The 20920-nt window shown below is 41.4% G+C and overlaps 1 protein-coding gene across 1 annotated transcript in view; it reads right to left on the reverse strand.

Moving 5' to 3' along the window:
* Positions 1-1059: 1059 nt before the first annotated feature.
* COLEC12 (collectin subfamily member 12) overlaps positions 1060-20920 on the reverse strand; it is a 141897-nt gene continuing 122036 nt past the window's right edge. Inside the window, exons 4-10 of the mRNA XM_074944525.1 lie at positions 20232-20330; positions 15146-16192; positions 11715-12194; positions 11152-11288; positions 9848-9957; positions 7996-8141; positions 1060-5921 (exon numbers count right to left, since the gene is read on the reverse strand). Of these exons, the coding sequence (XP_074800626.1) occupies positions 5917-5921; positions 7996-8141; positions 9848-9957; positions 11152-11288; positions 11715-12194; positions 15146-16192; positions 20232-20330 (2024 nt within the window). The 3' untranslated portion in view covers positions 1060-5916. The remainder of the gene's footprint in view (positions 5922-7995; positions 8142-9847; positions 9958-11151; positions 11289-11714; positions 12195-15145; positions 16193-20231; positions 20331-20920) is intronic.

The raw sequence follows: 20920 nt of genomic DNA on the forward strand, positions 1-20920 counted from the left end.
AAATTAGTAGGGCATGGGCAGGGGAGTAAGGAGCCAATCAGCTCCCCTCTCCCTCTGGCTGGCTAATGGGAGTTAGAGAGCCCATGGGAAGGGTGGGGAGGCACCCCTGAATTCCCCCCATGTGTACTCCTGACTCCTCCCTTTTTCTCTGCCTCTGTCTCCCTTCCAGCTGGTCTTGTCAAATTTTCCACATCTGTTGATACAGGCCTGGGGCATTGTTCTTAGGAGAGTTTGTTTGCTCACATCATTCCTTGGTTGTGTCTCAAGATGAATGAAACCTAACTGACCACTGCATTACATGACATAACACAGGATTAATAGCGGTTTTGGAGATGCAGTGTCGCTCATTAACCCTTTCATAGACACTGCACATAGTTCACTGGTTGTGCCTTTCTGCTGGGCTCATCCTGCTCTGCAGCACCAGCTGGGAGTTCTGCTCTGCAGAGCGATACATGAAAGCAGCAGTAGCAGTGGCATTACTTAAGTTAGCCCTAGGAGGAAAATAGGGGAGCAAACAGCTTGGTGTGGATCACACCTAAAAATTATTTAAATCTGTTTTTCTGATCTAACAGAGAATTGATTTCAACAGAACTATGGGCCTCTAAAAATCAGGCCCTCGCTGTCACAAAATGGGTACCCAAAATGGAGACACTCAGAATTAATAGAATTTAACCTCTCTTTGCCTCAGTTACTCCAGCTGAAAAATGGGGATTAGAATATTTACCCACTTTAGGAAAGCATGCATAGACCCTGAGATCTTTGGATAAGAAAACCCTAAACATATGCAAAGCATTGTCATCTAATAAGAGCAAACTGTGCATTATATTTCTGGAACAGCTTTCAAATAGCAGTACTGGGTGCAAATAACCTAACTAGTTTTAATATGGAACCTGATTAAATTTATGAGCAGGATTATATGACAGGTTTGCCTGTGAAGACTGGACTCAATGACCCAGGCAGTCCCTTCCAGTCCTATATTCATATTACTTGACTAGTACTGTGGCTTTTATTGGTATTAGAATAAAGAAAATTCTCACACAAATTTTGGAGCATTGACCATAGTTTATTTTGAAAAACAAACAAAACTTTTATCTTCATCATTGAGACAGAAAAATATTGGTTCCTAGAAAAAGAAAACAAATTAGAATTTATTTTTTCCAAAATAGGGTGTCTTTGTTTTAGATGCCATCAAACAAGTGAGGGGGAACTTAAGTGAGGCAATGAATTGACAGGTGGACTGGAAGTTCCTAGGAAGTCCCTATGTCTGCTGCAGACAGCCTTATACAATGAGACACAGTAAACGAGGAACTGTTCTCTAGAAAGTTAGACCAAGACTTAGTCAATTCCAATTCTCTTCACATATTCTTCTGGTAATGATGTTCCAGCTGGGCCTTTACTGTCAGCTGGCTGTGACTTTCTTTTAATTAATGTATGTACATTACTTTGAAAGTGTCAAGTACTAGACAGAGTAAGTGATATCAGTATTACCATCACCAAAAGGCTCAGCCAGGAAATCAGAAAGGGGGGAAGATCAGTTTCCAAATCCATATTCTGATGTTAATGGGGGAAGAGTAACAACTTCTCCTCCAAGTGGGAATATAAACAAAGAGGAGAAAGAAAAAGAGAAGGAAATTTATGGACTAAGGATGGAGAAATTCCATTTCTTTTGTATTTTACATTCTGACTCTGGCTGAGACCTTTGTGATTTTCAACTAGGGTGCTTTAATAGGGCTGAACATTTTTGTTTAATCATATATTGTTAACAAACTGGATCTCCCAGATGGCTTTGCCTCCATTCTAGCTAAACAGATTCCTTTGCTTGGCACCATGCTCCCGTCAGCTTATCCTATTTCCATTAATAAAATCAATGACTAATTCTTACCACTTGTTAAAACCAAAAGAGGTATCTAGTGAAAAGAAAAATTAGAATAGCTGAGCCATTTGATATCTAGGAAAATAACGACGTTGGAACCAGCATATCTGTTTAAACAGTAGAGTGAAACTAGACTGAACTATAGCTAACTTGGGTTCTGGTCCTGCACCATTAAAGTCAACAGAGATTTTACCCTGGATCCCTTTTCCCAGTTCTGAGTTCCCTTCTTCAAGGCTTTATGAAGATGAGTTATATGTTTTTTCTCTTAACCTTTTAAATGACACATATCTATTAGCTAGATACTGAAGGAACAGAGAATTAAAAATGCAAGTCACTAGATAAAACAGATAATTGTGTTTAGAGATACCATAATCCTGATTATGATCTACCTTACAGCAGTGTAAATCAGGAGTAACTGTACAGTGGTGTGAGAGGAGAATTTTTGTTTGGAAACACTATTCTTTTGTTTAAGTTGGCTTTTAATACATATGCAAAGCTTTTGACAATCTGTATGTACCTATATGCACAACCGCCAACTTTGCTATATATGTATGCACAGAAAGCACAATACTTACTTTAGTGTCTCCCACTTAGTGCTTCGTTCATTGGAACAATTTCAGATGATATTTATGGAAAATTTATGGGATGTGAAAAGTTCTAATAAGCTGAAAATGATTCATAATGAATCAGTGATATCAGCAAAAGAGAGTTTTTAAAAGATCTAGCATTGGATGATGTTGTAAGGCACAACTTTTTCCCCCATAACATCTACAATGCCAGCTACTTAATTATTAAAGGGTAGTTATACTATCAGTGAAATAACATTTAGTTTTTATGTTAAATTAAAAAAAAATCCAATGGAAATACACATTCAGTATGCCAAGAGAATACAGCCAGTTCCGTTTTAGCTGGATGTAGCTTACCCAGACATTGCTGTAAGTGGACAAAATAATTTTCTCACACAAAAGTAACTTTTGCACAACTTGTGCTGTCATTCAAGCCATACAGAAGATAGATTTACATGAATATTTACCAGACCCCACATGGCAACTCTGACTTCCATGGCTATCTCTTGGCCTCTCATGGCATCCAGTCTGCACCCTTGCCAATTGCCCTCCCCATCATGACAGTTTTCTGACCAGTACTGGCAACTTCCGCACTCCTTTTGAGATTTCAGTCTTCTTATTCCACTTCACATTTCCCTTTCTCTCTTATATGAATGCTGGCTAAGATGGACAAATGGGCATTTGCTTGATGAATCTGTCTTAGCTCGCCTGCACTCTGCAGGCCAAGTTTTCAAAGATGGTTGTCTAAGTTGTGCATGCAAAGGGCATCTACTTAAAGTCACCCACTGAATCCATCTCTGCTTCAAGCATAGGCACAGAGACCCAGATCCTCAAAGGTATTTAGGTACCTAATTCCCTTTGAAATCAATGCAAGTTAGGTGCTAAATATGTTTGAGGATGTGGGCCAGGGTAACTGAGAATTAGGCCTGTTGTGTTTCTGACTCAGGAGTGGGTAGTGAGGAACACCACTGAAGGTAATCTCCATCTAAATTCTTCATACAATAGTTATTATTCAACAACATTTTACAGCCTTAAACTGGCTCACCTCACTATTCTAAGCGACTGGTAGTCTGTGAATGAGAAACCTCCCTGAATGGAAGAAAACTGGTCTTCGGAGGATCACTTACTGAAATGTATTTTCATTTGAAGAGCATTGTAACACACGTGCCATGGGGAAAAATCCATCTTTTCAAAATACCATCAAAATGCCAATACCACAGGAGATGAAAGATGGTCTTGCAGCAAAGTCTCCCAGCCCAGTGCTAAGCAATTTGGATTCTATTCACAGCTCTGCCTTGGACTTGTACAGCTATGAGCCCAATTTGTGTCTCAGTCACAGCAGTGGAAAGCAGGAGCAACTCCACTTAAATCAGTAGAGTTATACTGATGTGAGGTCAGAATGAAGTCTACCTGTTCCAGCCAGTATGATGGAGATATGAAAAAGATACTGTGTTAATGTTATCCGCATAGCTATTGTATAAATATATATTTAAACACAGCACTACTATATATTTATACACGTTTGTATATATAGGTACCCTATAATATTCATAGATCATCTGATTGTTATTCAATATATGACAAAAAGAAAATTCCTCTGGTAATCTAACTTGTTCTAGGAAAAACACTGCCTCTGAAATTATTAACTGTGTTTGTGGTTTGTGCTGTTATGTTCATTTTTCATACCCATTATGTTCTCTATGGATTTCTGCATTTCACTTTCCAGGTAGTTTCTTGGAATAAATTATAATTGACATTAAGAAAGAAGAGGATGAACTTTTGAGAGAATATGGAATTTAGGCCCTGGGAGCTCTAGAGCCAGTAAGGCAAGGATTTTTAATTGGTTACACTTATAAGCAATGCCAGAAAATATGAAGTACAAAATCTTGTCTCCTTCCAGCAGAGCTGGAGTATTTCAGCAGGCTTATGCATACTCAGCCAAGGTAAACTGGAGGTCACAAGGCAGTAAAAAAACAACTCTATTCCAAAAGGGTCCAAAAGGACATACACGATGGTGTAGCATGTGGCCTCACAGAGAATACACAAAATAGAAACCAAATCACATGGATTCTGCTAATAAACTTTAACTGTTTGTTTATTTTTTGTCGGTTTAAGATAGGCAGTGCTGCTGCTGTCTAGGCAACAGCTCTTTAGGGATATGGAGGAAGTGGGTTGGACAGTGATATCATCCATTAACCATACTAAATTCTGGTGGTAGCATACTTAATTTTGCTAGTTTTTTTTGGCAGCGGAGGATTGGGCCAAGGAAGTCATAAGATTAATTTACATTAAAACATTTTAGAGAAATGCAGGTTGACTTGACCTTTTAGAATACACAATGTTTTATTACCACATTTTGAAATCCAGTTTAAAAAACCCCACCACATTTCAGTATGCTTACATTTTTTGTTTCTGTTTTATAAATGTCTTTTAATGTCTTCTTAGTTTGACTTTCAGTAGTAAGCAGCACCTGTTATGGCAGAGCTCCTAAAAAACGCTTTTTAATAGAGGAATAATTAAAACATTTAAAAAAGCTAGTGACTTAATTCTGTGATATTTTTCTGTAGACAGGGAGGGAGGAAGGGAGTGAAGTAAGGCAGACATTAGTGTCTTGTGTTAACATGACCCATATAGTACAGCAGTGCACTGATGGTTCACTGGCTGTGATTACGGCTATCATGAATACCTAGTCCCTGATCTACTTAGCTGTTACTCACACAGAGTAGACTTGCATAAAAATACTGTCTAAAATCAGCTTCAAAGTTATTTAACCAGAGTGATTCATCTGGGAAAAAACATTTTTTTTAAACTGGAAAATATTTTTTGATAGCTTAGCAGAGCTAAGTCTGACAACAGCCTGAATTATTAGTAGTACCTTTACTGTTTTCTTTGGCCCGTGTACTATATTTGTTTAAAAAAAAAAAAAAGACAATAAAAAAAGAACAAATGTAAAAAGCAAATATTTTGTACAAAAATACAAAGTTTTAAAAGCTCTTAAAAGTATATTCCATATTATCGATGAGAACTTGACTATATATATATTTATATAAAATCTATATACTATATGTGTGTATCTGTGTAATTTTCCTATATTTGGGATTTTAGCAAATGAAATGTACTGTTTACACTGTAGCTTTATACGTATTTCCTATAGCTCAATGACCAAGAGTCTTACTCAGACTGCTAATTTCATGTTTTTGAAGACAAAACTTGTACACTTGTATGGTCACTGGTTGACAAAAATATGTAACTGATTCAGTCCAATTGCATTTCCAATAAATGCATTGTGCTATGGGTCCAGAATCCTTGAATAATCACAAGATGGCAAAGACGAGTTGCAGCTGAATTCTTTTTTTGCATTAAACCAGTTTTCAGTGCTTCCTTTTCAATTTTGTTAGGAGATGATGAAGTCCCATAGGATTTTTTAGTAATTTGTATTTGTGTCTCTAAATTCACAGCCTATTACAATCCAGGTGCCTAGGCTACAGTGAGAGAAAGAAAGAAAGAAAGAAGGAACATAGGTGAAAGGCTTGTAAAGGTAAAACAAATTATCAGCAAGGAGGTTTATTGAATTCAAGGAATCTTGGAAAATTCTATCATATGAGTCTAGGTTTTCAAGAAACATAACTTTTTAAAATATGACCCATAATCAGATATTGTACACCTCCTACAACTAATCTTTTCAAAACCTAAAGTTCTGCTAATATAATACGTATTTATCTAGGAAGAAAAGAGAACTCTATGCACAAGCAATTCCTCAATCTACACAAACAGATGTGGACGCTACCTAAAAGCCAGTATCTGAAAGTTTGAATCCAGCTGGGAGTTTCTACCACATCCCATGAAATTCTACCTATGTATTGGCAATCATAGCAGCCAAACATTCATATGACACACACAAAAAATTCTGAAAAAAGCTTTTAAACAATTAATGTTTCTGGCACACTGTAAAATAGTTTCTTTAAACAAGGTAATCATCAGAACAAAAATATTATGAGCCAGATCTGAGCTCTAGCAATGATCATGGAGCAGAGCCCTAAGCAGCTCTGTGGTGCAACAGGGTCCTATTTTAAGTGCATCACTAGATCTAGAAGGAGACTCTAGTACCTATGTGTCTGCTCAGTAAAACAGGCAGTCTGTGATTCCACCCCGTCCAGCTGCCACAGAGCTGTCAGCTAGAGAACGTGGACAGGGTCCACACTCCCCTCCAGCAGTCAGAGTGGGTGGGTGGGTGGGAGTTTAAGGAGAGAGGCCCAGCAGTTGCCAAACCCTTCCCGTCAGCAGGGACTCCTCATGCTTCTTGGGGCTAGATCAGTGTAGAGCTGTTACAGGCAACAGAGTTTACATTTGTGAGAAGTCTGTCCTCCCCGTAAAGCAGCTACACAGCATCTGCCCATACATAATTGGTATGGCTCTCCTCTCCCCCATGGTGTAATCATTACTCCTAAGGGCATTCTGCACCAAAAATATAAAAATTCTGCAAAATTCTGCAAATTTTATTTGTCAAATAAATGTGGAGGCTCCAGCATGTCACTGGGGAGCACAAGCCACTGGCTGCACAGAGGTAGGAGATCACTCTGCAGCTCCCCCGTGGGACATGGCTCAGCAGTGAGCCTGCACCCAACCCTGACACAGCACAAGGACCGAGCCTGGCCCAGAAACACCCCAGGGCTCTGCCCCTCCATGCCAGGTGCACTAGGTGTAGGCAGGCAGGCTCAGCCTGGCAGGATCCAAGTGTGAGGGGATCCAGGTGTGGATTGAGAGGGTTCTGTGTGGGGCAATCTGGGCGTGGAAGGTGATCTAGATACATGTAGGGCTTGTTGGGGGGTTCTGGGTGCAATGGTAATGGGACTCTGCAGGGGGGTCCAGGTGAAGGTAGTTGGGGCTCAGCAGGGCAGGGTCTGGGTGCATGCATGGTGGATAGAGCTTGGCGGGGGGTCTGGGTGTGAGGGGTTCAGTACGCAATCCAGATGCTGGAGTTGTGGGGCTCAGTGGGGTGGGGATCCAGGTGCAGCTGGTTGTGCATGTCTGTTGGGGGTGGGGGGGTGAGGCTTGGCGGGAGGGTCTGGGCATGAGGGGGTCTGGATGCATGGGGGTTGGGCAGATGGGGGAGCAGCTCCCCGTGCATTGATCCCTCCCCCTGCAGCTAAGAAGGGATGGGCTGGGGAGTTTGCAGAGCTTCCTGCACCCTGGGGAGAAATCTTGGGGTGGGTCTGACCCATCCCCGGATGCCATGCAGGGAAGAGGAAGTCCTGTCTTCCCTGGGACTAGCAGCTGAGCCCAGCACAGGGTATGAGCCACCAGTCCCGCCCTCTGCCCCATAGTGATTTACCTCTCTGCCTAGGCATCCAAAATATACTGCTGGGGAGGGTCACATGACTGCTCTTGTGGCTTTCCTTTGCTTCCCCATCAGAAAGTCATTTTTTTGAGAGGAAGCAAAGAAATCTGTGGGAGACATGAATTCTGCACATGCGCAGTGGCGCAGAATTCCCGCAGGAGTAAATCATGGCTCTTTGTGGCTATTATGAAACTCTTTTAATTGAACACTTAGCTTACCTTTGTCCATGTCTTTTTCACAAATAAAACTGTTAACATCTTCACATTGAAAGTCATTCCAGAGCCCAGCAGAGATTAATCCAGCACAATCTTCCCCTGGCCCTTGTCCAGTACTCCAGTTATCAGGCTGCCCACTTTTCCAGTTTCTTTCAACAAAATAAGAAGTAGATGTTAAGTGGCATCACATGATAGTTTTCCATGCACAACAAAAGAGATTAGCAAAAAGTATCATGAGATCTGCTCTGAACTGGAAATACACTCTTCAAAAAACATTACATGACTCTTCCTGAAAATGGAAAACAGAGACAGGAATCTACTCAGCCTTTGTCTGTCAAGGCTTAAAGCTTAAAATTAGACCAATGAGCTCTATTTTGGTTTGTGGATGTACATGCAAGTGTGATGAGAGTACATGCCGTATGCACATGACACCATTCCTCCACTGTATCCGTCTACTTCATTCTTACCAGTGGATGATACAGAAACATCCAAGATTCTGCCTAATGGATTCTTGTGTATTTCAATACCTTGCCTGCTAAAAAGAACTCAAAAGGGACATAGAGGAGAAAGGTGGCAAACTATGTACCTATTATTGCAAAGAAACTGAGATCCTGTCTTGATTGTGATGGGCCTCTCCAGCTGCAAAGCAGGGATTTGTCTATCTTTCAGACCTCATTTTGGATGAAAAATTAATTTTCAGACTCAGAAGGAATTTTTTAAAAAGTTGGCTTTATTTGGAGGCCAGTAACCTTGATAGTGAAACTTGACCCAGTACTTAGTACCTTTGCTTGGTGGAGCAAAACTCTCGATTCTGTTTTCATTTAATAAATGAGATATGCTTCCAGTCTCAAAACAAAAGCTCGGTTTTCTTAAAGAAACAGGTTGTTGAACAGAAGCTTATGGTTGCTGGCTGAAATGGTGCCATAAGCAGCTAAATAACATGCCTGCCTGATACAGAGGGTCTGACCAAGCATCTGGGAAGAAACACAGACTTCCAGAAATAATGAATCACATTCAGTAACAGACAGTTCTGAGGTCACTAGAGGACACCTTTAAAGCACAGCACAAGAGAAATCTTCAGTGACACAGGCCTTAGGTTTGCTGTAGCAATCTGAAGTTGAGAGAGGTATAATGGTATAGGATTTACCAAAACCAGATCTGTTTTCCATGTTCCTCATGAAAGTGGCCACAAATTAGACACCTGCAAATCATTTATAACAAATACAAATGATTTAGCCTGTTTTTCTGGGGTGCTGCATGCTGAGATTTACAATCTCTGTGGTCCACTCCACTGTATTAAAAACTAGGGTGGCTGCAACCTGCTCCATTTAATACCAATTTGGTGCATCCTTTGGATGCCTGGCTACCTGCTAATGCAGCACTCAGCTTGCCAAAGTTTGGACATCCTTGCTTTATACCTTCTCCTTCTGTTTAATACCTTGTGTTCGGGTTTTATTTAATAGTTAGTCCTTTCATTTTTTTAGTCAGAATGAGCTCTCTATTTATGGCCAGTTGTAATGTAAACAAGGAAAATTTAAACACAGACCAAAAAGCTGTCTGGGCTCTCCACCCCCACTTTGTAAAAACACTGGCAAGCAGTATCAGGCTGTACGGTTGTGTGATTCTTTCATTTAATATTCCATTTTCCATTTTCCTTTTGGCAAGGAGATAAAGCCTTGTGCATGGAGAAAAGAGGGGGGTAGGAAAAACAATATTCAGCAACACTTCCAGATAAAGTATTGCTTCACTGACATCCAGTAACTCATCTCTAGATATTGCAGATCTCTAGTAAAGTGGCAGCAAGAACAGTAGCACTCTGCAGAAAATAAACAACATGGTTCTTTTCAACACATACGTGTACTCTGGTAAGGTTCCATCCAGCCATCTCCACTCATTCTCTTGCTCTGAATCTGTGAGCCCAATCCAGAAGTTGCCTTTCCCAGCAATCTGCCTTTTTATCCATTGCTGTGAGTGAAAGAATTCTGTGATTGCATTTTTCTGTTTCTCAGACCATACAATTACTTGCTTTGTGTAGATTTTGCTTTTTTGAAAATAGAATAAGAACAGTGTTCTTCTCCTTCCCATTCCCAATGCTCAACCACCTCGCTTCCTTGTGGGTTACCTCTTCCTTCTAATTTTGGGTCTTACTCTCCTTTGCTCTCACTCTGGGGATGCTGCTCGCACCTCTGGTAGTGACTGCAGTAATCAAAGGGCACTTTGGTAATTATTACTTCCTCTTGTCACCGAAGAATGCTCTCTCTCCTGAAAGGGTTCCTTACTGGCTGGAACTTTCTTCCCTCCCTCAAAGAGGGACCTTAATTTGTAACAATATCCGAGATGGTTCTTATGGTTTGCTCCAGAGATAATCTGTACTATTCCTGCTTTATGAGGGATCACCATTGCTAATGTACAAATGATTATGGAAGGTTTATGCAGCTGTAGATGTATTTTAGGGCCTGATTCTGCAAACTTAACTGACAAAAAGGCACTATTTGTCTGTGAGTAAGAACAAAAAGGCACTAGACTCAATGGCACCATTTGTCTGTGGGTAAGAACTCCCCGCGAAAACTGGGTGGTTGGAAGGCCACCGTCCGTATTTTTTTTAACTAAGAAAAAGAATAAGCAGTTATACTTTATTGCACCACTCCTGCATGGCAGGGGTATGTCTGACTATCAGACAATTATACCACATAATAATGTAAGGTATGGTTTTTATTCATTATTGCTGCTCTGCCTATAAAAGACTTAATAGACTTTATTTAAGATCATAATAAAGGCTTAAGTTGTCTATCTTAAAGATTGAATTTAAAAATAACTATTTACAACACGGAAAAAATGTGTTTCAGATAATAGGCCACTAACAATGGGCCTGATTCTGAAAGGGGCTGAGCACCCACAACTCCCATTGAATTTACTGGAAGTGGCAGGTGTTCAGCAATTTCAGGATCAGGCCCATTGACTCCTATGTTGCTCCTTTTCACAGGACGTGCTGAGCAGACATGGGAGTACAGTGTTCTGGAATGGGGTAAGTCGGAGTTTTCACTTCACCATATGAATCCATGATGTTCTCAGCTTCCCTATTGCTGTTTAGTTTCCAGACTCAAAATACTTTCAAACCTTATACCTCAAGCCTTCAGAACAGCAGGTGATGTTATTTACCTGCTCCTCTTTGTTGTTTATGATAACCAGATGTGAGGACTTCTCATCACAGAAAACTTTTGCATCTTCAAAAATTTCTCTTTCAGATGAAAAGTAGTAGCATTTTTCTGTAAAGTTCTTCCAGTGAGCAGAACAACCTGTGACAGGAAACCCTGCTGTTAAACTGGGGATTTCAAACTCTCCTACAGCATGGCGGCATCTGAAATACTTAGGGGCTGAGTCAGTGAATATGCACATATCAGAAATCTGCACCAGAACGCAGAATATAGCTGACTTAACCTGCATGCCCAGAGGACTGCTCATTCCTCATTGCATTGCTGCCATCTCTTTAGAGATGAGGCATTTTAATCAAACTCCAGAGCAGCTGACAGAAGTCAGGCAGACACAGCTTTGCTAGGTAAACTAGAGTTCCATGCTAAGAATCTTTGAGAACGAGTGTGTCTAAGCAAAAGATAATAGAAATTAACATTCGCCCACTATCATGGTGGCAGGTGCACTAAAAACGGCTTCTTGGGCAAAAAGGCATATAAGTAGAAAAGTAGGTGGGTGAGTAGATAGCTTACCATTCGCCTCAGGTATTGATGTTGGCTCACTTTTCAGTGCCATAGGCATCCCTGGACCTGGTGGCCCAGGTGGCCCAGGCGGCCCAGGCATCCCTGGTATGCCAGGCAGACCAGGCAATCCTCGAGGTCCAGGTACCCCGGGCTCTCCAACAGTTCCTTGCAATCCTTGAAATCCAGGTGGACCTGGTGGACCTGGAGGACCATCTTTGCCAGGTGGTCCTGGTGGTCCAGGGTCTCCATTAGGTCCTGGCAGACCAGTCTTGCCAGTAGAACCTCTCTGACCTTTGGAGCCAGGTGATCCTCTTGAACCTTTCCCACCTTTTTCTCCTGGTAGCCCGATTGGCCCAACTGGGCCCTTTTCACCGGCAGGTCCTGGTGGCCCTGGCTCACCTTTTTCTCCTTTTTGCCCTTTTAGACCAGTGGGACCAAGAGGCCCTTGGGGTCCCCTCTCCCCTTTAGGTCCCCTTGGACCTGGAGGTCCTGAAACAATTTAAACATGCAGAGGAGGGAAACAAAAAACAGGAAGAGTGTTCAATATACCTGAGATTAACAACGTTGGACATTCAATACACTGCAAGCCCAAGCTACTCAAGTAGCCAATGTAAAAATACAGTTGGTTTAGAAAAAGGAGGTGAATCTCTTCACAATCATTAGTTATATATTATTTCTTATTGAGCCTCCACAAGACACTTGATGCTGTAAAGAAAACATGGGCCTTGCCAGACAGGACTTGTAATTTACGTTAAACAGACACATAGTACCCCAGATCAGATGAGCCTCAGTTCTCAAACAGATACGGTTATGATTTGCTTTCTAAAAGTTGTGTTATGTGTTTTTTGTCTTTGGCGGATTGACACTAATGGGATTCATGGCAGCCTTAAGAAGGGATTTGAATGAAAAGAAAGAGCGATTGTTTGGGACACAAGAATAAAGGTTTTTTAATTTGAAGGAGCAGCATGAAAGAAGGGGTAAAGACAACAGTGGAAGGAGGTGGCAAAAAGGATGTTTAGGAGGGCAGTTTGGAGGAGGTTAGCAGTCTGTATGTGGGTGTGGGGGGATAGAGTAAGGAAGTGAGATATGGGGGTGGGGCACAACTGTGCAGGGCTTAAAGGTGAAGATCTCTCTCAATTTTTAATAGGTGCCTCCCAAAGCAGCAGCCATTGTGGATCACTGGTCCCTGAAATATGAGGCTTACTGCAAACCATGATTTCCCCCAAATCTATCTTCTTTCCCATCTTATCCTTTCACTCTTCCTTCTGTTCTCTTTCCTCTTCTACTCCCCCTTTGTTATGTTCTTTCTCCCTTTCTTCTATTCTCCCTGTTGCTTCCAACCACGCCTCTCCTTTCACTCTAATAGTAAGATGTAGTCAGTGACAGCAGCACTGTCTTGGTGTGGAACCTGCATGGGATTTAGCAGTGACATGCTGGGATAGTGGAACGAGGTCAAAAAAAGAGAGAGCCCAAAAGCAGAATGCCCCACAATGTCAGGGAGGCTTGAGAGTTATTGCACCACATGTTTATTATGAAGCAAGAAGCAGACTGGGAGTGAACCATAGACCAGCTGAATGATGAAAGGGAGAAATGAAGGAGCTATGGTCTATTTGAGAATCATGGGATGGATGGGTAGTGAGAAATAAGCCAACTGGAGGATTAATGGAAAGACTAACAGAATGCTACCTGCCTACTGGATATTTATAGAAGGACAGAGCACCAGTCATAGCAGGAGATGAGAAGACAGTGAGAAGGAGTGGTCTTCCATATTTTATCATTAAAGGAGGTTTGGATTCTGTTCATGGATAAGCACATCTCAGTAAATTTTTAATTTTTTTCCCCAAAATCTATCCCGTTTAATCTCCATCAAGGTTAAGCTCCTAACATGTCTCTGAAAATGAAGGCAGCTACTTCTGTGTGAAATGAGACCAGGTAAGAAAGGTGCTCTGGACTCACATGCACCACGGACTGTGTTTTTATCTATTCCGAGGGAGGGTTTTATTTCTGTGACCAGTAGAGTTGACAATTTTGGTTGGACGTATTCCTGGAGGTTTCATCACATAAAGATTAATATTTAATTCCTGGAAACTCCAGGACAATCCTGGAGGATTGGCAGCCCAAGTGATCAGGGTTTAAAACCTGGTTCAAATCAGCAATATGGAGTATTAACTTCATTCAGAAGAATACTTGGCTTAGAAGACAAAAAAAAAAAAAGCTCAACAACTTTGTGTGTATATTTACTTCTGAAGAAAATAAAATATCCTTTGATGAAAAGAAACAGGAGGTTTCCCAGCCTGTTCCCAGCTGGCTTAAAACAAAATAGTTTTACTTTTTCACTAAGGGTGACCTCTCTGGGAATGATCCAGTTTTGTATTGTTCAGCTATTTCCTCCTTAGCAGGGATTGGTTTCTTGAGGTTTCCACCTTCTCCACAACTATTATGGATTACTTTAGACTAGTGGCTCTCAACGCACGTCCCAATCAGCACATAGCTGCAGCCCATGTGACATCCTGAGCCATGCAGGTAGTATATATATTGTGTCAATGTGGCCCACATAACACAGAGAGAGCTGCATATGCAGTCCACAATGGTAAAGAGGTTGAGAACCACTTCTTTAGACGATAGTTCAAAAGCAGACCCAACAGTCAGAATAAAATTTAACCAACCTATAACTTTCTTTCACAACATTCCAATTTCAGGCCGGTAAAGGAGGGAAGGGAATATTGGGTTGAAAAATTTAAACCAAACTTACATCTCCCAGGTTTAGAATTAGATAATGGAACAGATAAGGTCTGTGTCCCAGTATAAATTGGAAAAAGGACTTTCATAAAATGAAAGACTAATTTTTTTTTTATTAAAGATTAAACTAAGGATCCCTTTCTCTGACAACAATGCAGGGAGAAGCCAAAGTCCAGGACAGCACATTCCAAAGAGAGTAGGTAATTGATAACATCTGTGTTCTCCTGGTCAATGTTTCCTTTCTTAGGGCTAGATTTGACCAGAGGTACTGTCAGGCACATTAGAGGGGTTGCAGAGGGGTTATGCAGCAGCCAAAGCCCTGGTCACAAGGCCAACAGGAAGCACTGGGCAGGCCAGGCCTGGTGTGTGGGAAGTGCAGGAATGGAAGATTTGCATTGTGCAAATCCTCTGGACCTTCACCTTGCAGAACAGGGCAGCAGGAGCTCTGAGAACTACAGCAATCTTATCGCAGTCACACAGTTGCTTTGCTGCTGCTCCTTGGACAACGTGGGGTGTGTTCTTTCTCCCCATGCCCTCACAAACTACCTCTCTTGCAAGCTCAGCTATTCAGGTTTTGTTCAGGAGAAAATTTAACCCATAATAAAAAAAAAAGTTGAAGTATTTTGATGTTATTTAAAGCAAGTAAAACCCATGTGTTGCTAAGAGGTACAACTTGAGGTATAGACTGAAATTCATCTTACCTTGCAGTATTGTGAAGTTCTTGATGAGCTGACCATGTTTGGAATCTACCAGCTTCATTTCTTCCATAATTAGTGATAAATTTGCAACTTCAATATCTAATCTTGATCTCATCACATCCTGTTGCATCCTGAGAGATGTAGAATCTAAACGAATATTGGCTAGCGTGTTGTTCATAAAAGTCAGGTCATCTGTGTGTTTACTTAAGGTGTCTGTACAAGTTGTCCTGACCTCATTGAGATTGCTAGTCAGTGTCCGCAGGTGATGCGCAGTATAGCTGATGTTGCTAATGATATTGACTATATCTGTCTCAAAGAGCTGAAAGCGCTCTTCTAGCTGGTTAAACTTGGCAGAAGTTCTGTTCTCATAATCTTTATGATGCTCCTGCAGATCCTTAAGATTTTGTTCATTGGCTTGTGCAACTGTGGTGATGTTCTCCATTTGCCCACTGAATGAGCTAAGTTGACTGTTCATGTCTTCAAGTGTATCATTATTAGCTTTGGCCAAGGCTGAGTTGTTGACTGCTAACATCTGTAAATTTTGCACTTTCTCCTTAAGCCAATCAGTGTCCTTTCGTGCTTGAAGGACAACCTGTTGCAGATTTTGAAAGTCATTTTTGATTCTTTGGATAGCCTGACTTGTATCATCCACAGACCTCTGCAAAACACTGATAAGATTTCTTTGCTGAACTTGTGTCAGATTTAAGTTGTTTAGATTCATGATGACCACATTATGAGAATGCATTTGGCTTTGCAAATTTGTTTGGATATTACTTGTGTCTTGTTGGAGATTGTTGATATAGCCAGTGTATGCTTGGAGAGTTTTATTGACACTGATGATCATGAAAGAGTTGCTATCCAAGACACCTTTCATTTGGCTCTGCCTGTCATCTAATACGTTTCCAGAATCTTGTAGCTTCTCCAGTGTATCCTTGTTTTTGGTGGTTTTCTCTGCAATCTCCTGAAGCTGCTGGCGAAGAGCCAGAATATCAGATCTGAAGCTAGAAAGTTCTTTGTTAGTGCTCATATCTTTTTGTCCAGTTTCATCATCTATTAAAGAGGGAAATTTTTAAAAGCATTAGCTTTGTTTGTTTGTTTTTTAAGCACAATATAAAAAGACTCTTTCCTGCCCTGTAAATGCTGTATCTAAGAGTGGTCAGGCAATTAAAGCGTTCACTTGGTGAAACATTCAGTTGTCACTTTTCTAAAAACAGATGCTCTAGGGTCTAATTCTGCCCCCAGACACACGAAGTTAACTGCTGTTGAAGCCAATGGAATGCGACCCTTTGTCTTGCCCAGTGGAATAGAATGATGGTTCTATTGTCAATACTGTTTATATATGTTCATTTAAACATGATTGTTTTACTTTCTTTTAAAAATTAACTTTTAGAGAGAGTGGTGAATAGGTGAAATATAGTACTGCTACTGTACTGAAGAAAAAATTGGATGATTAAGTGGAGTTCAATACATTGAAGCGGTATAAGTAAGGAGCTGATGGCCCTTTCTGGTGTAAGGCACAGCAGGCTCAATCCCATGCCTGCAGAGCTGCCAGGTAGTGGGCACCACCCCTATTGCTACCTAGCAGCAGCTATAGCTTGCTTATGCTCCAGCACCCATGACCTGCTGTGGATACAGACCAAGGATCCTGGATCCTTCCAGCTCAAGTGCCACTTCTTGCCTGTCACACATATCCCACATTCCTCACAGTGCTGCTCATGCCTGCCTCCAGCTATGCCCTAGGGTTACCACCTCTGAAAACAACAACAAAAAAAACCCAAACGGCAATCCATCCCCCAACCAGGCAAGCCTGCCCAACTTCAAGCCCCAACCACAAGGAAAAAACTCCTCATTCCCCACCTCCCGACCCCGCGTCAACAACCTCTTATAGTATTTCGAGAGAGAACACATATAGATAAGATTGATAACATCATTTTCTTACTTAAACTGTGGAAGTGGGAACACTGCGAGCATCTTTAGCTGGACACAAAAATGTTTAACATTAGATATCCCAGTGTACTGAGATGATATTGGAAATCTTTAGACCCACGTAAAAAAAACAAAACAAAAAACCCCCACCCCAGCAGATAAAATTATTTTTCTGGCAACTGGCAAATCCACTAAAAAACCAGCCAGGCGGTAATCCTTCTATGCTCCCATACAGCTCTACAATCCTATGACCTGTCCCACTGTGATAGAGTATTTACACCACACAAGGCCTAAGTAAGTAAAAAGGACCAATTAGCCCTGTGATGGCTGTACCTGGAGGAGAGTCAGGACTGATAAGATCTAACTGATAAATCCCAGCTGGGCAGGGGCAGGCTGAGGTGGTATAAAACCAGGAAGTAGCAAGGAAGAAGGGAGTTGCAGGACGGAATACTGTAGTCACTTCCTCTAGACGAGTTTATCTACGGGGAGAGTAAACCCTGGGATTCTGCCTCAGACTCCAGACTTTGGCAAGAGCCTGGGAAGGGTGAAATAGCATCAGGGAGCTCCAATGGTTACCCAGAAGGGGGCAGAGCTAGAGAAGAAAGGTAGTAAGGAGCCCAGCCAAACAGCAACATGGTCAGGGATGGCTTAGGCTGTGGTTACTAGACATACAGTTCTTGGGCTGGAATCTGGAGTAGAGGGTTGGCCTAGGTTCCCCTACCAGCCACTGGGAAAGAAGAAGCAATTTGAGTCCAGCAGGAGAGAGACTGGATGAGCAACAAAATAAGTCTGGTTGAGAGCTAATACCCAGCTGTGGCCACAAGGAGGTGCCACAGTGGTGAGTAGATACCATCTGACCCTCACATTTTCCCTGTGCCAGCCCCACCCCCCAACTCCCCTCCTAGAGCCCCCTTACTAATATGCCCCACAGATATTGCCCCCATGTTTTTTTAAATGTTTAAACTTTTAGAACTTTTTAAATGGGAGTTGACTTAAATAGGAATTGATGGGGCTAATCACTCCTTAGATCTGGCCATATGATACATACTACAGAGTACAAACAATGCTTAGAAATGAATTTGATCACAACAGTTCCAGACTATGATTGATTAACTTAAATCACAGAATAAGAGAAGGCTGTATGTGCTTTTAGCTGTAACATTCCCTTCCTATGAATTCACCACTGCAAACACAGGATTTTGAATAACTTTATTAACATACAGTTTATGGACATCTTTTATTGAGAAGCCATTAGAGTTTTTCTTATGACTGAACTGCAAACTAAAGAGCTTTCCTAGCAGCAAGGACCTCACTTAATATACTGTAAATATCTATAAAACCTTTCCAGATCGATGGGTCCTACCCATGCCTATGGCAACATGTGTTGTACCTCATCCAGTGCACTAAATGCTCCACTAACAACTACGTAGGTGAAACCAGACAATCACTACACTCGCAAATGAACTCACACAGGACAATGGTAAAAGACAAAAACATCACATCAACTGTGGACGAACACTTTTCACAAAACAATTACTCTATAGCTGACCCCAGTCCTCATCCTCAGAGGAAACCTGCCCCACACTTTCAAAAGATGAGCCTGGGAGCTTAAATTCATAACTTTGATAGACAGTAAAAATCATGATCTTAATAAAGACACTGTATTTATATCTTATTACAACAATCTGTAGCTCACCAATCTCCCATTTTTGTCCTATGACTATAGGGGTGTTTATGGGCTATGTCACCTTGAATGGTCCCTTAGTTTAGCATAAGTAGACATATTTTATCTGTTCAACTTTGTATTTAGCTGTGACAATCTGAGTACCTTTCCCAGACATGAAAGAGCTCTGCGTTGCTCGAAAGCTTCTCTCTCTCACAAGAGAAGTTAGTCCATATATAATGTTTTTAATGAATATCTGGAGCTTCCTTTTCAGTGGTGCAGAGGAGGAAGGCTAGAAATGTACAGTGAAGAAAATATTTTCTACAGCACTTATCTCTTTTCTTCAAAGTTGGGCGTGTGATATCACGTGGGAGATCTACATTTATAACTGCATGACTTGTACTTCCCATGATGACTGACAGTGCTCAAAGTGGTTTGAAAAAAAAGTGGTGGTGGTGGTCGGGGGGGTCTCATCACCCACCCATCTGCCTGTCCCCCTGCTCAGCAACCAACTCTGCCCCCTTGGCCCCAAATCTATCCTGTTTCTGTGGTCCCCACATCAGCTCTGCCCCCCTATGGCTCTCCCCTCTTCCCTCATCAGTTCTGAATCCCCTGTAGCTCCTGGTGTTCTTCACCCCGCACTTTCAGGCCTGAAGGGGGCTGCAGTAGAGTCCCTTCTCTCTGTTCCCAGGCTGGGTGTTGCAGGGAGAAGAGCAGAGGAGCCATCCTGTTGCTTGCAGAAGGGGAAGGGGTAAGAGGAAACAGAGCTACTCTCAGCTGCTTGACTCTTTCTGCTCTTCCCACTCCTTCTGGGAGAATGATGTTGGATTGCTGAGGGAGTGGGGGAGAGCTCTCCCTGCTTCAAGAAGCCAATCAGGGGTCCATCCCGTCCATCCGTCCCCCCACAGACAGTATTAAAACTGTGCCCTTCAGCGACCCGGCTTGCTTTTTAGAAATCTTATTTCCTGGGTCTGTGACCTGTTTCCACCCAGCACACTTTAAGCACTAATGACCGATGAAGTGCATCTCCTACAAGTGATATTTTTGCCTCTGAGGTGAGGGTTAAACATATGCCATTTTTTGAACATCTCTGGGCATGAACTCCAGATTTGGAATTTATCTACTAAACATCAGCTCAAAGATTACTGGGTGGGTGAAGACTTTCATTCTTAAGAGTCTCTTCTTTTGTCCATCAATATTTGCATCACTTTACAGCTCTGATTCAGAAAATCATTCCTATTCAGGACAGCTCATAAGCACATCCTGAAGTCCCTTTGATTTCAATATGGTTTCCGTGGGATTGGATGTGGTTAAGAGCTGTCTTGAATCGGGAACTAAAATTTAAGATGGAATGGATATGCAGGTATTTGGCCACCTGTTCATCAGACAGATCTGTGGAAATCAGAGAACTCTTATCCACTGATATATCTCCCAAAGTAATACCACACAAGGACATGCAAATAGGCTGCCTTATCTGGCTTTCAGTTATGTGGAGATTACCTAATTTCTTCAGACCACTCTCCACTTCTGTGAGTTTCTCAGTGTATCTTCTGTGGGATGTCTCCATGCCACCTGTAACGTTGTCCATTTTTTCTACAACTGGAAAATTGAGAACAGCGTTAACAGGCATTTACATGTGTAATTTTTGTAGGTTTCATTGTGAGAAGTTCCAACTATGAGATATGGTGTAAGTAATGAGATTTTTATAACAAGTCATATAGATGAACAGTAAACAAGAGTGTAGTAAATAATGAAAAATATAAAATATTTGGGGTCAAGCATAGAAAATACTTTTTTAAAAAAAACAAACAATTATCTTGCTTTCCACTACTCTGCATAACGTCACAACAGTGTATTCTCTTCTGCTCATATGACCGTGCGCTCTGCTAAGAAGTTAACCTCTATGCTTCAACCAAATATTTCTTTTGGTAACAAACAGATTCATCTCATGAATGAAGATTCTTCTGAGTCTTCCTCTTCAATCAATTAATATTTTATAATATTTAACTACTAAAGGTGTCTAATTGTCTAATGAAGGCATGCTGTATGCTTGAGGCTTGTTACCTCGCTAGCAGCAGACTCCCTCTCGCTCTCCTGTGGGCCACTTCCATTTAGATGGACCAAATAATTTTCTGATTCTTTTAATCATTATGAACTACATCCTAGCTACTAAGTGTGGAGGCTATAGA

This window comes from Natator depressus, chromosome 2 (genome assembly GCF_965152275.1).
Source record: "Natator depressus isolate rNatDep1 chromosome 2, rNatDep2.hap1, whole genome shotgun sequence".
Taxonomy (NCBI): Eukaryota; Metazoa; Chordata; order Testudines; family Cheloniidae; genus Natator; species Natator depressus.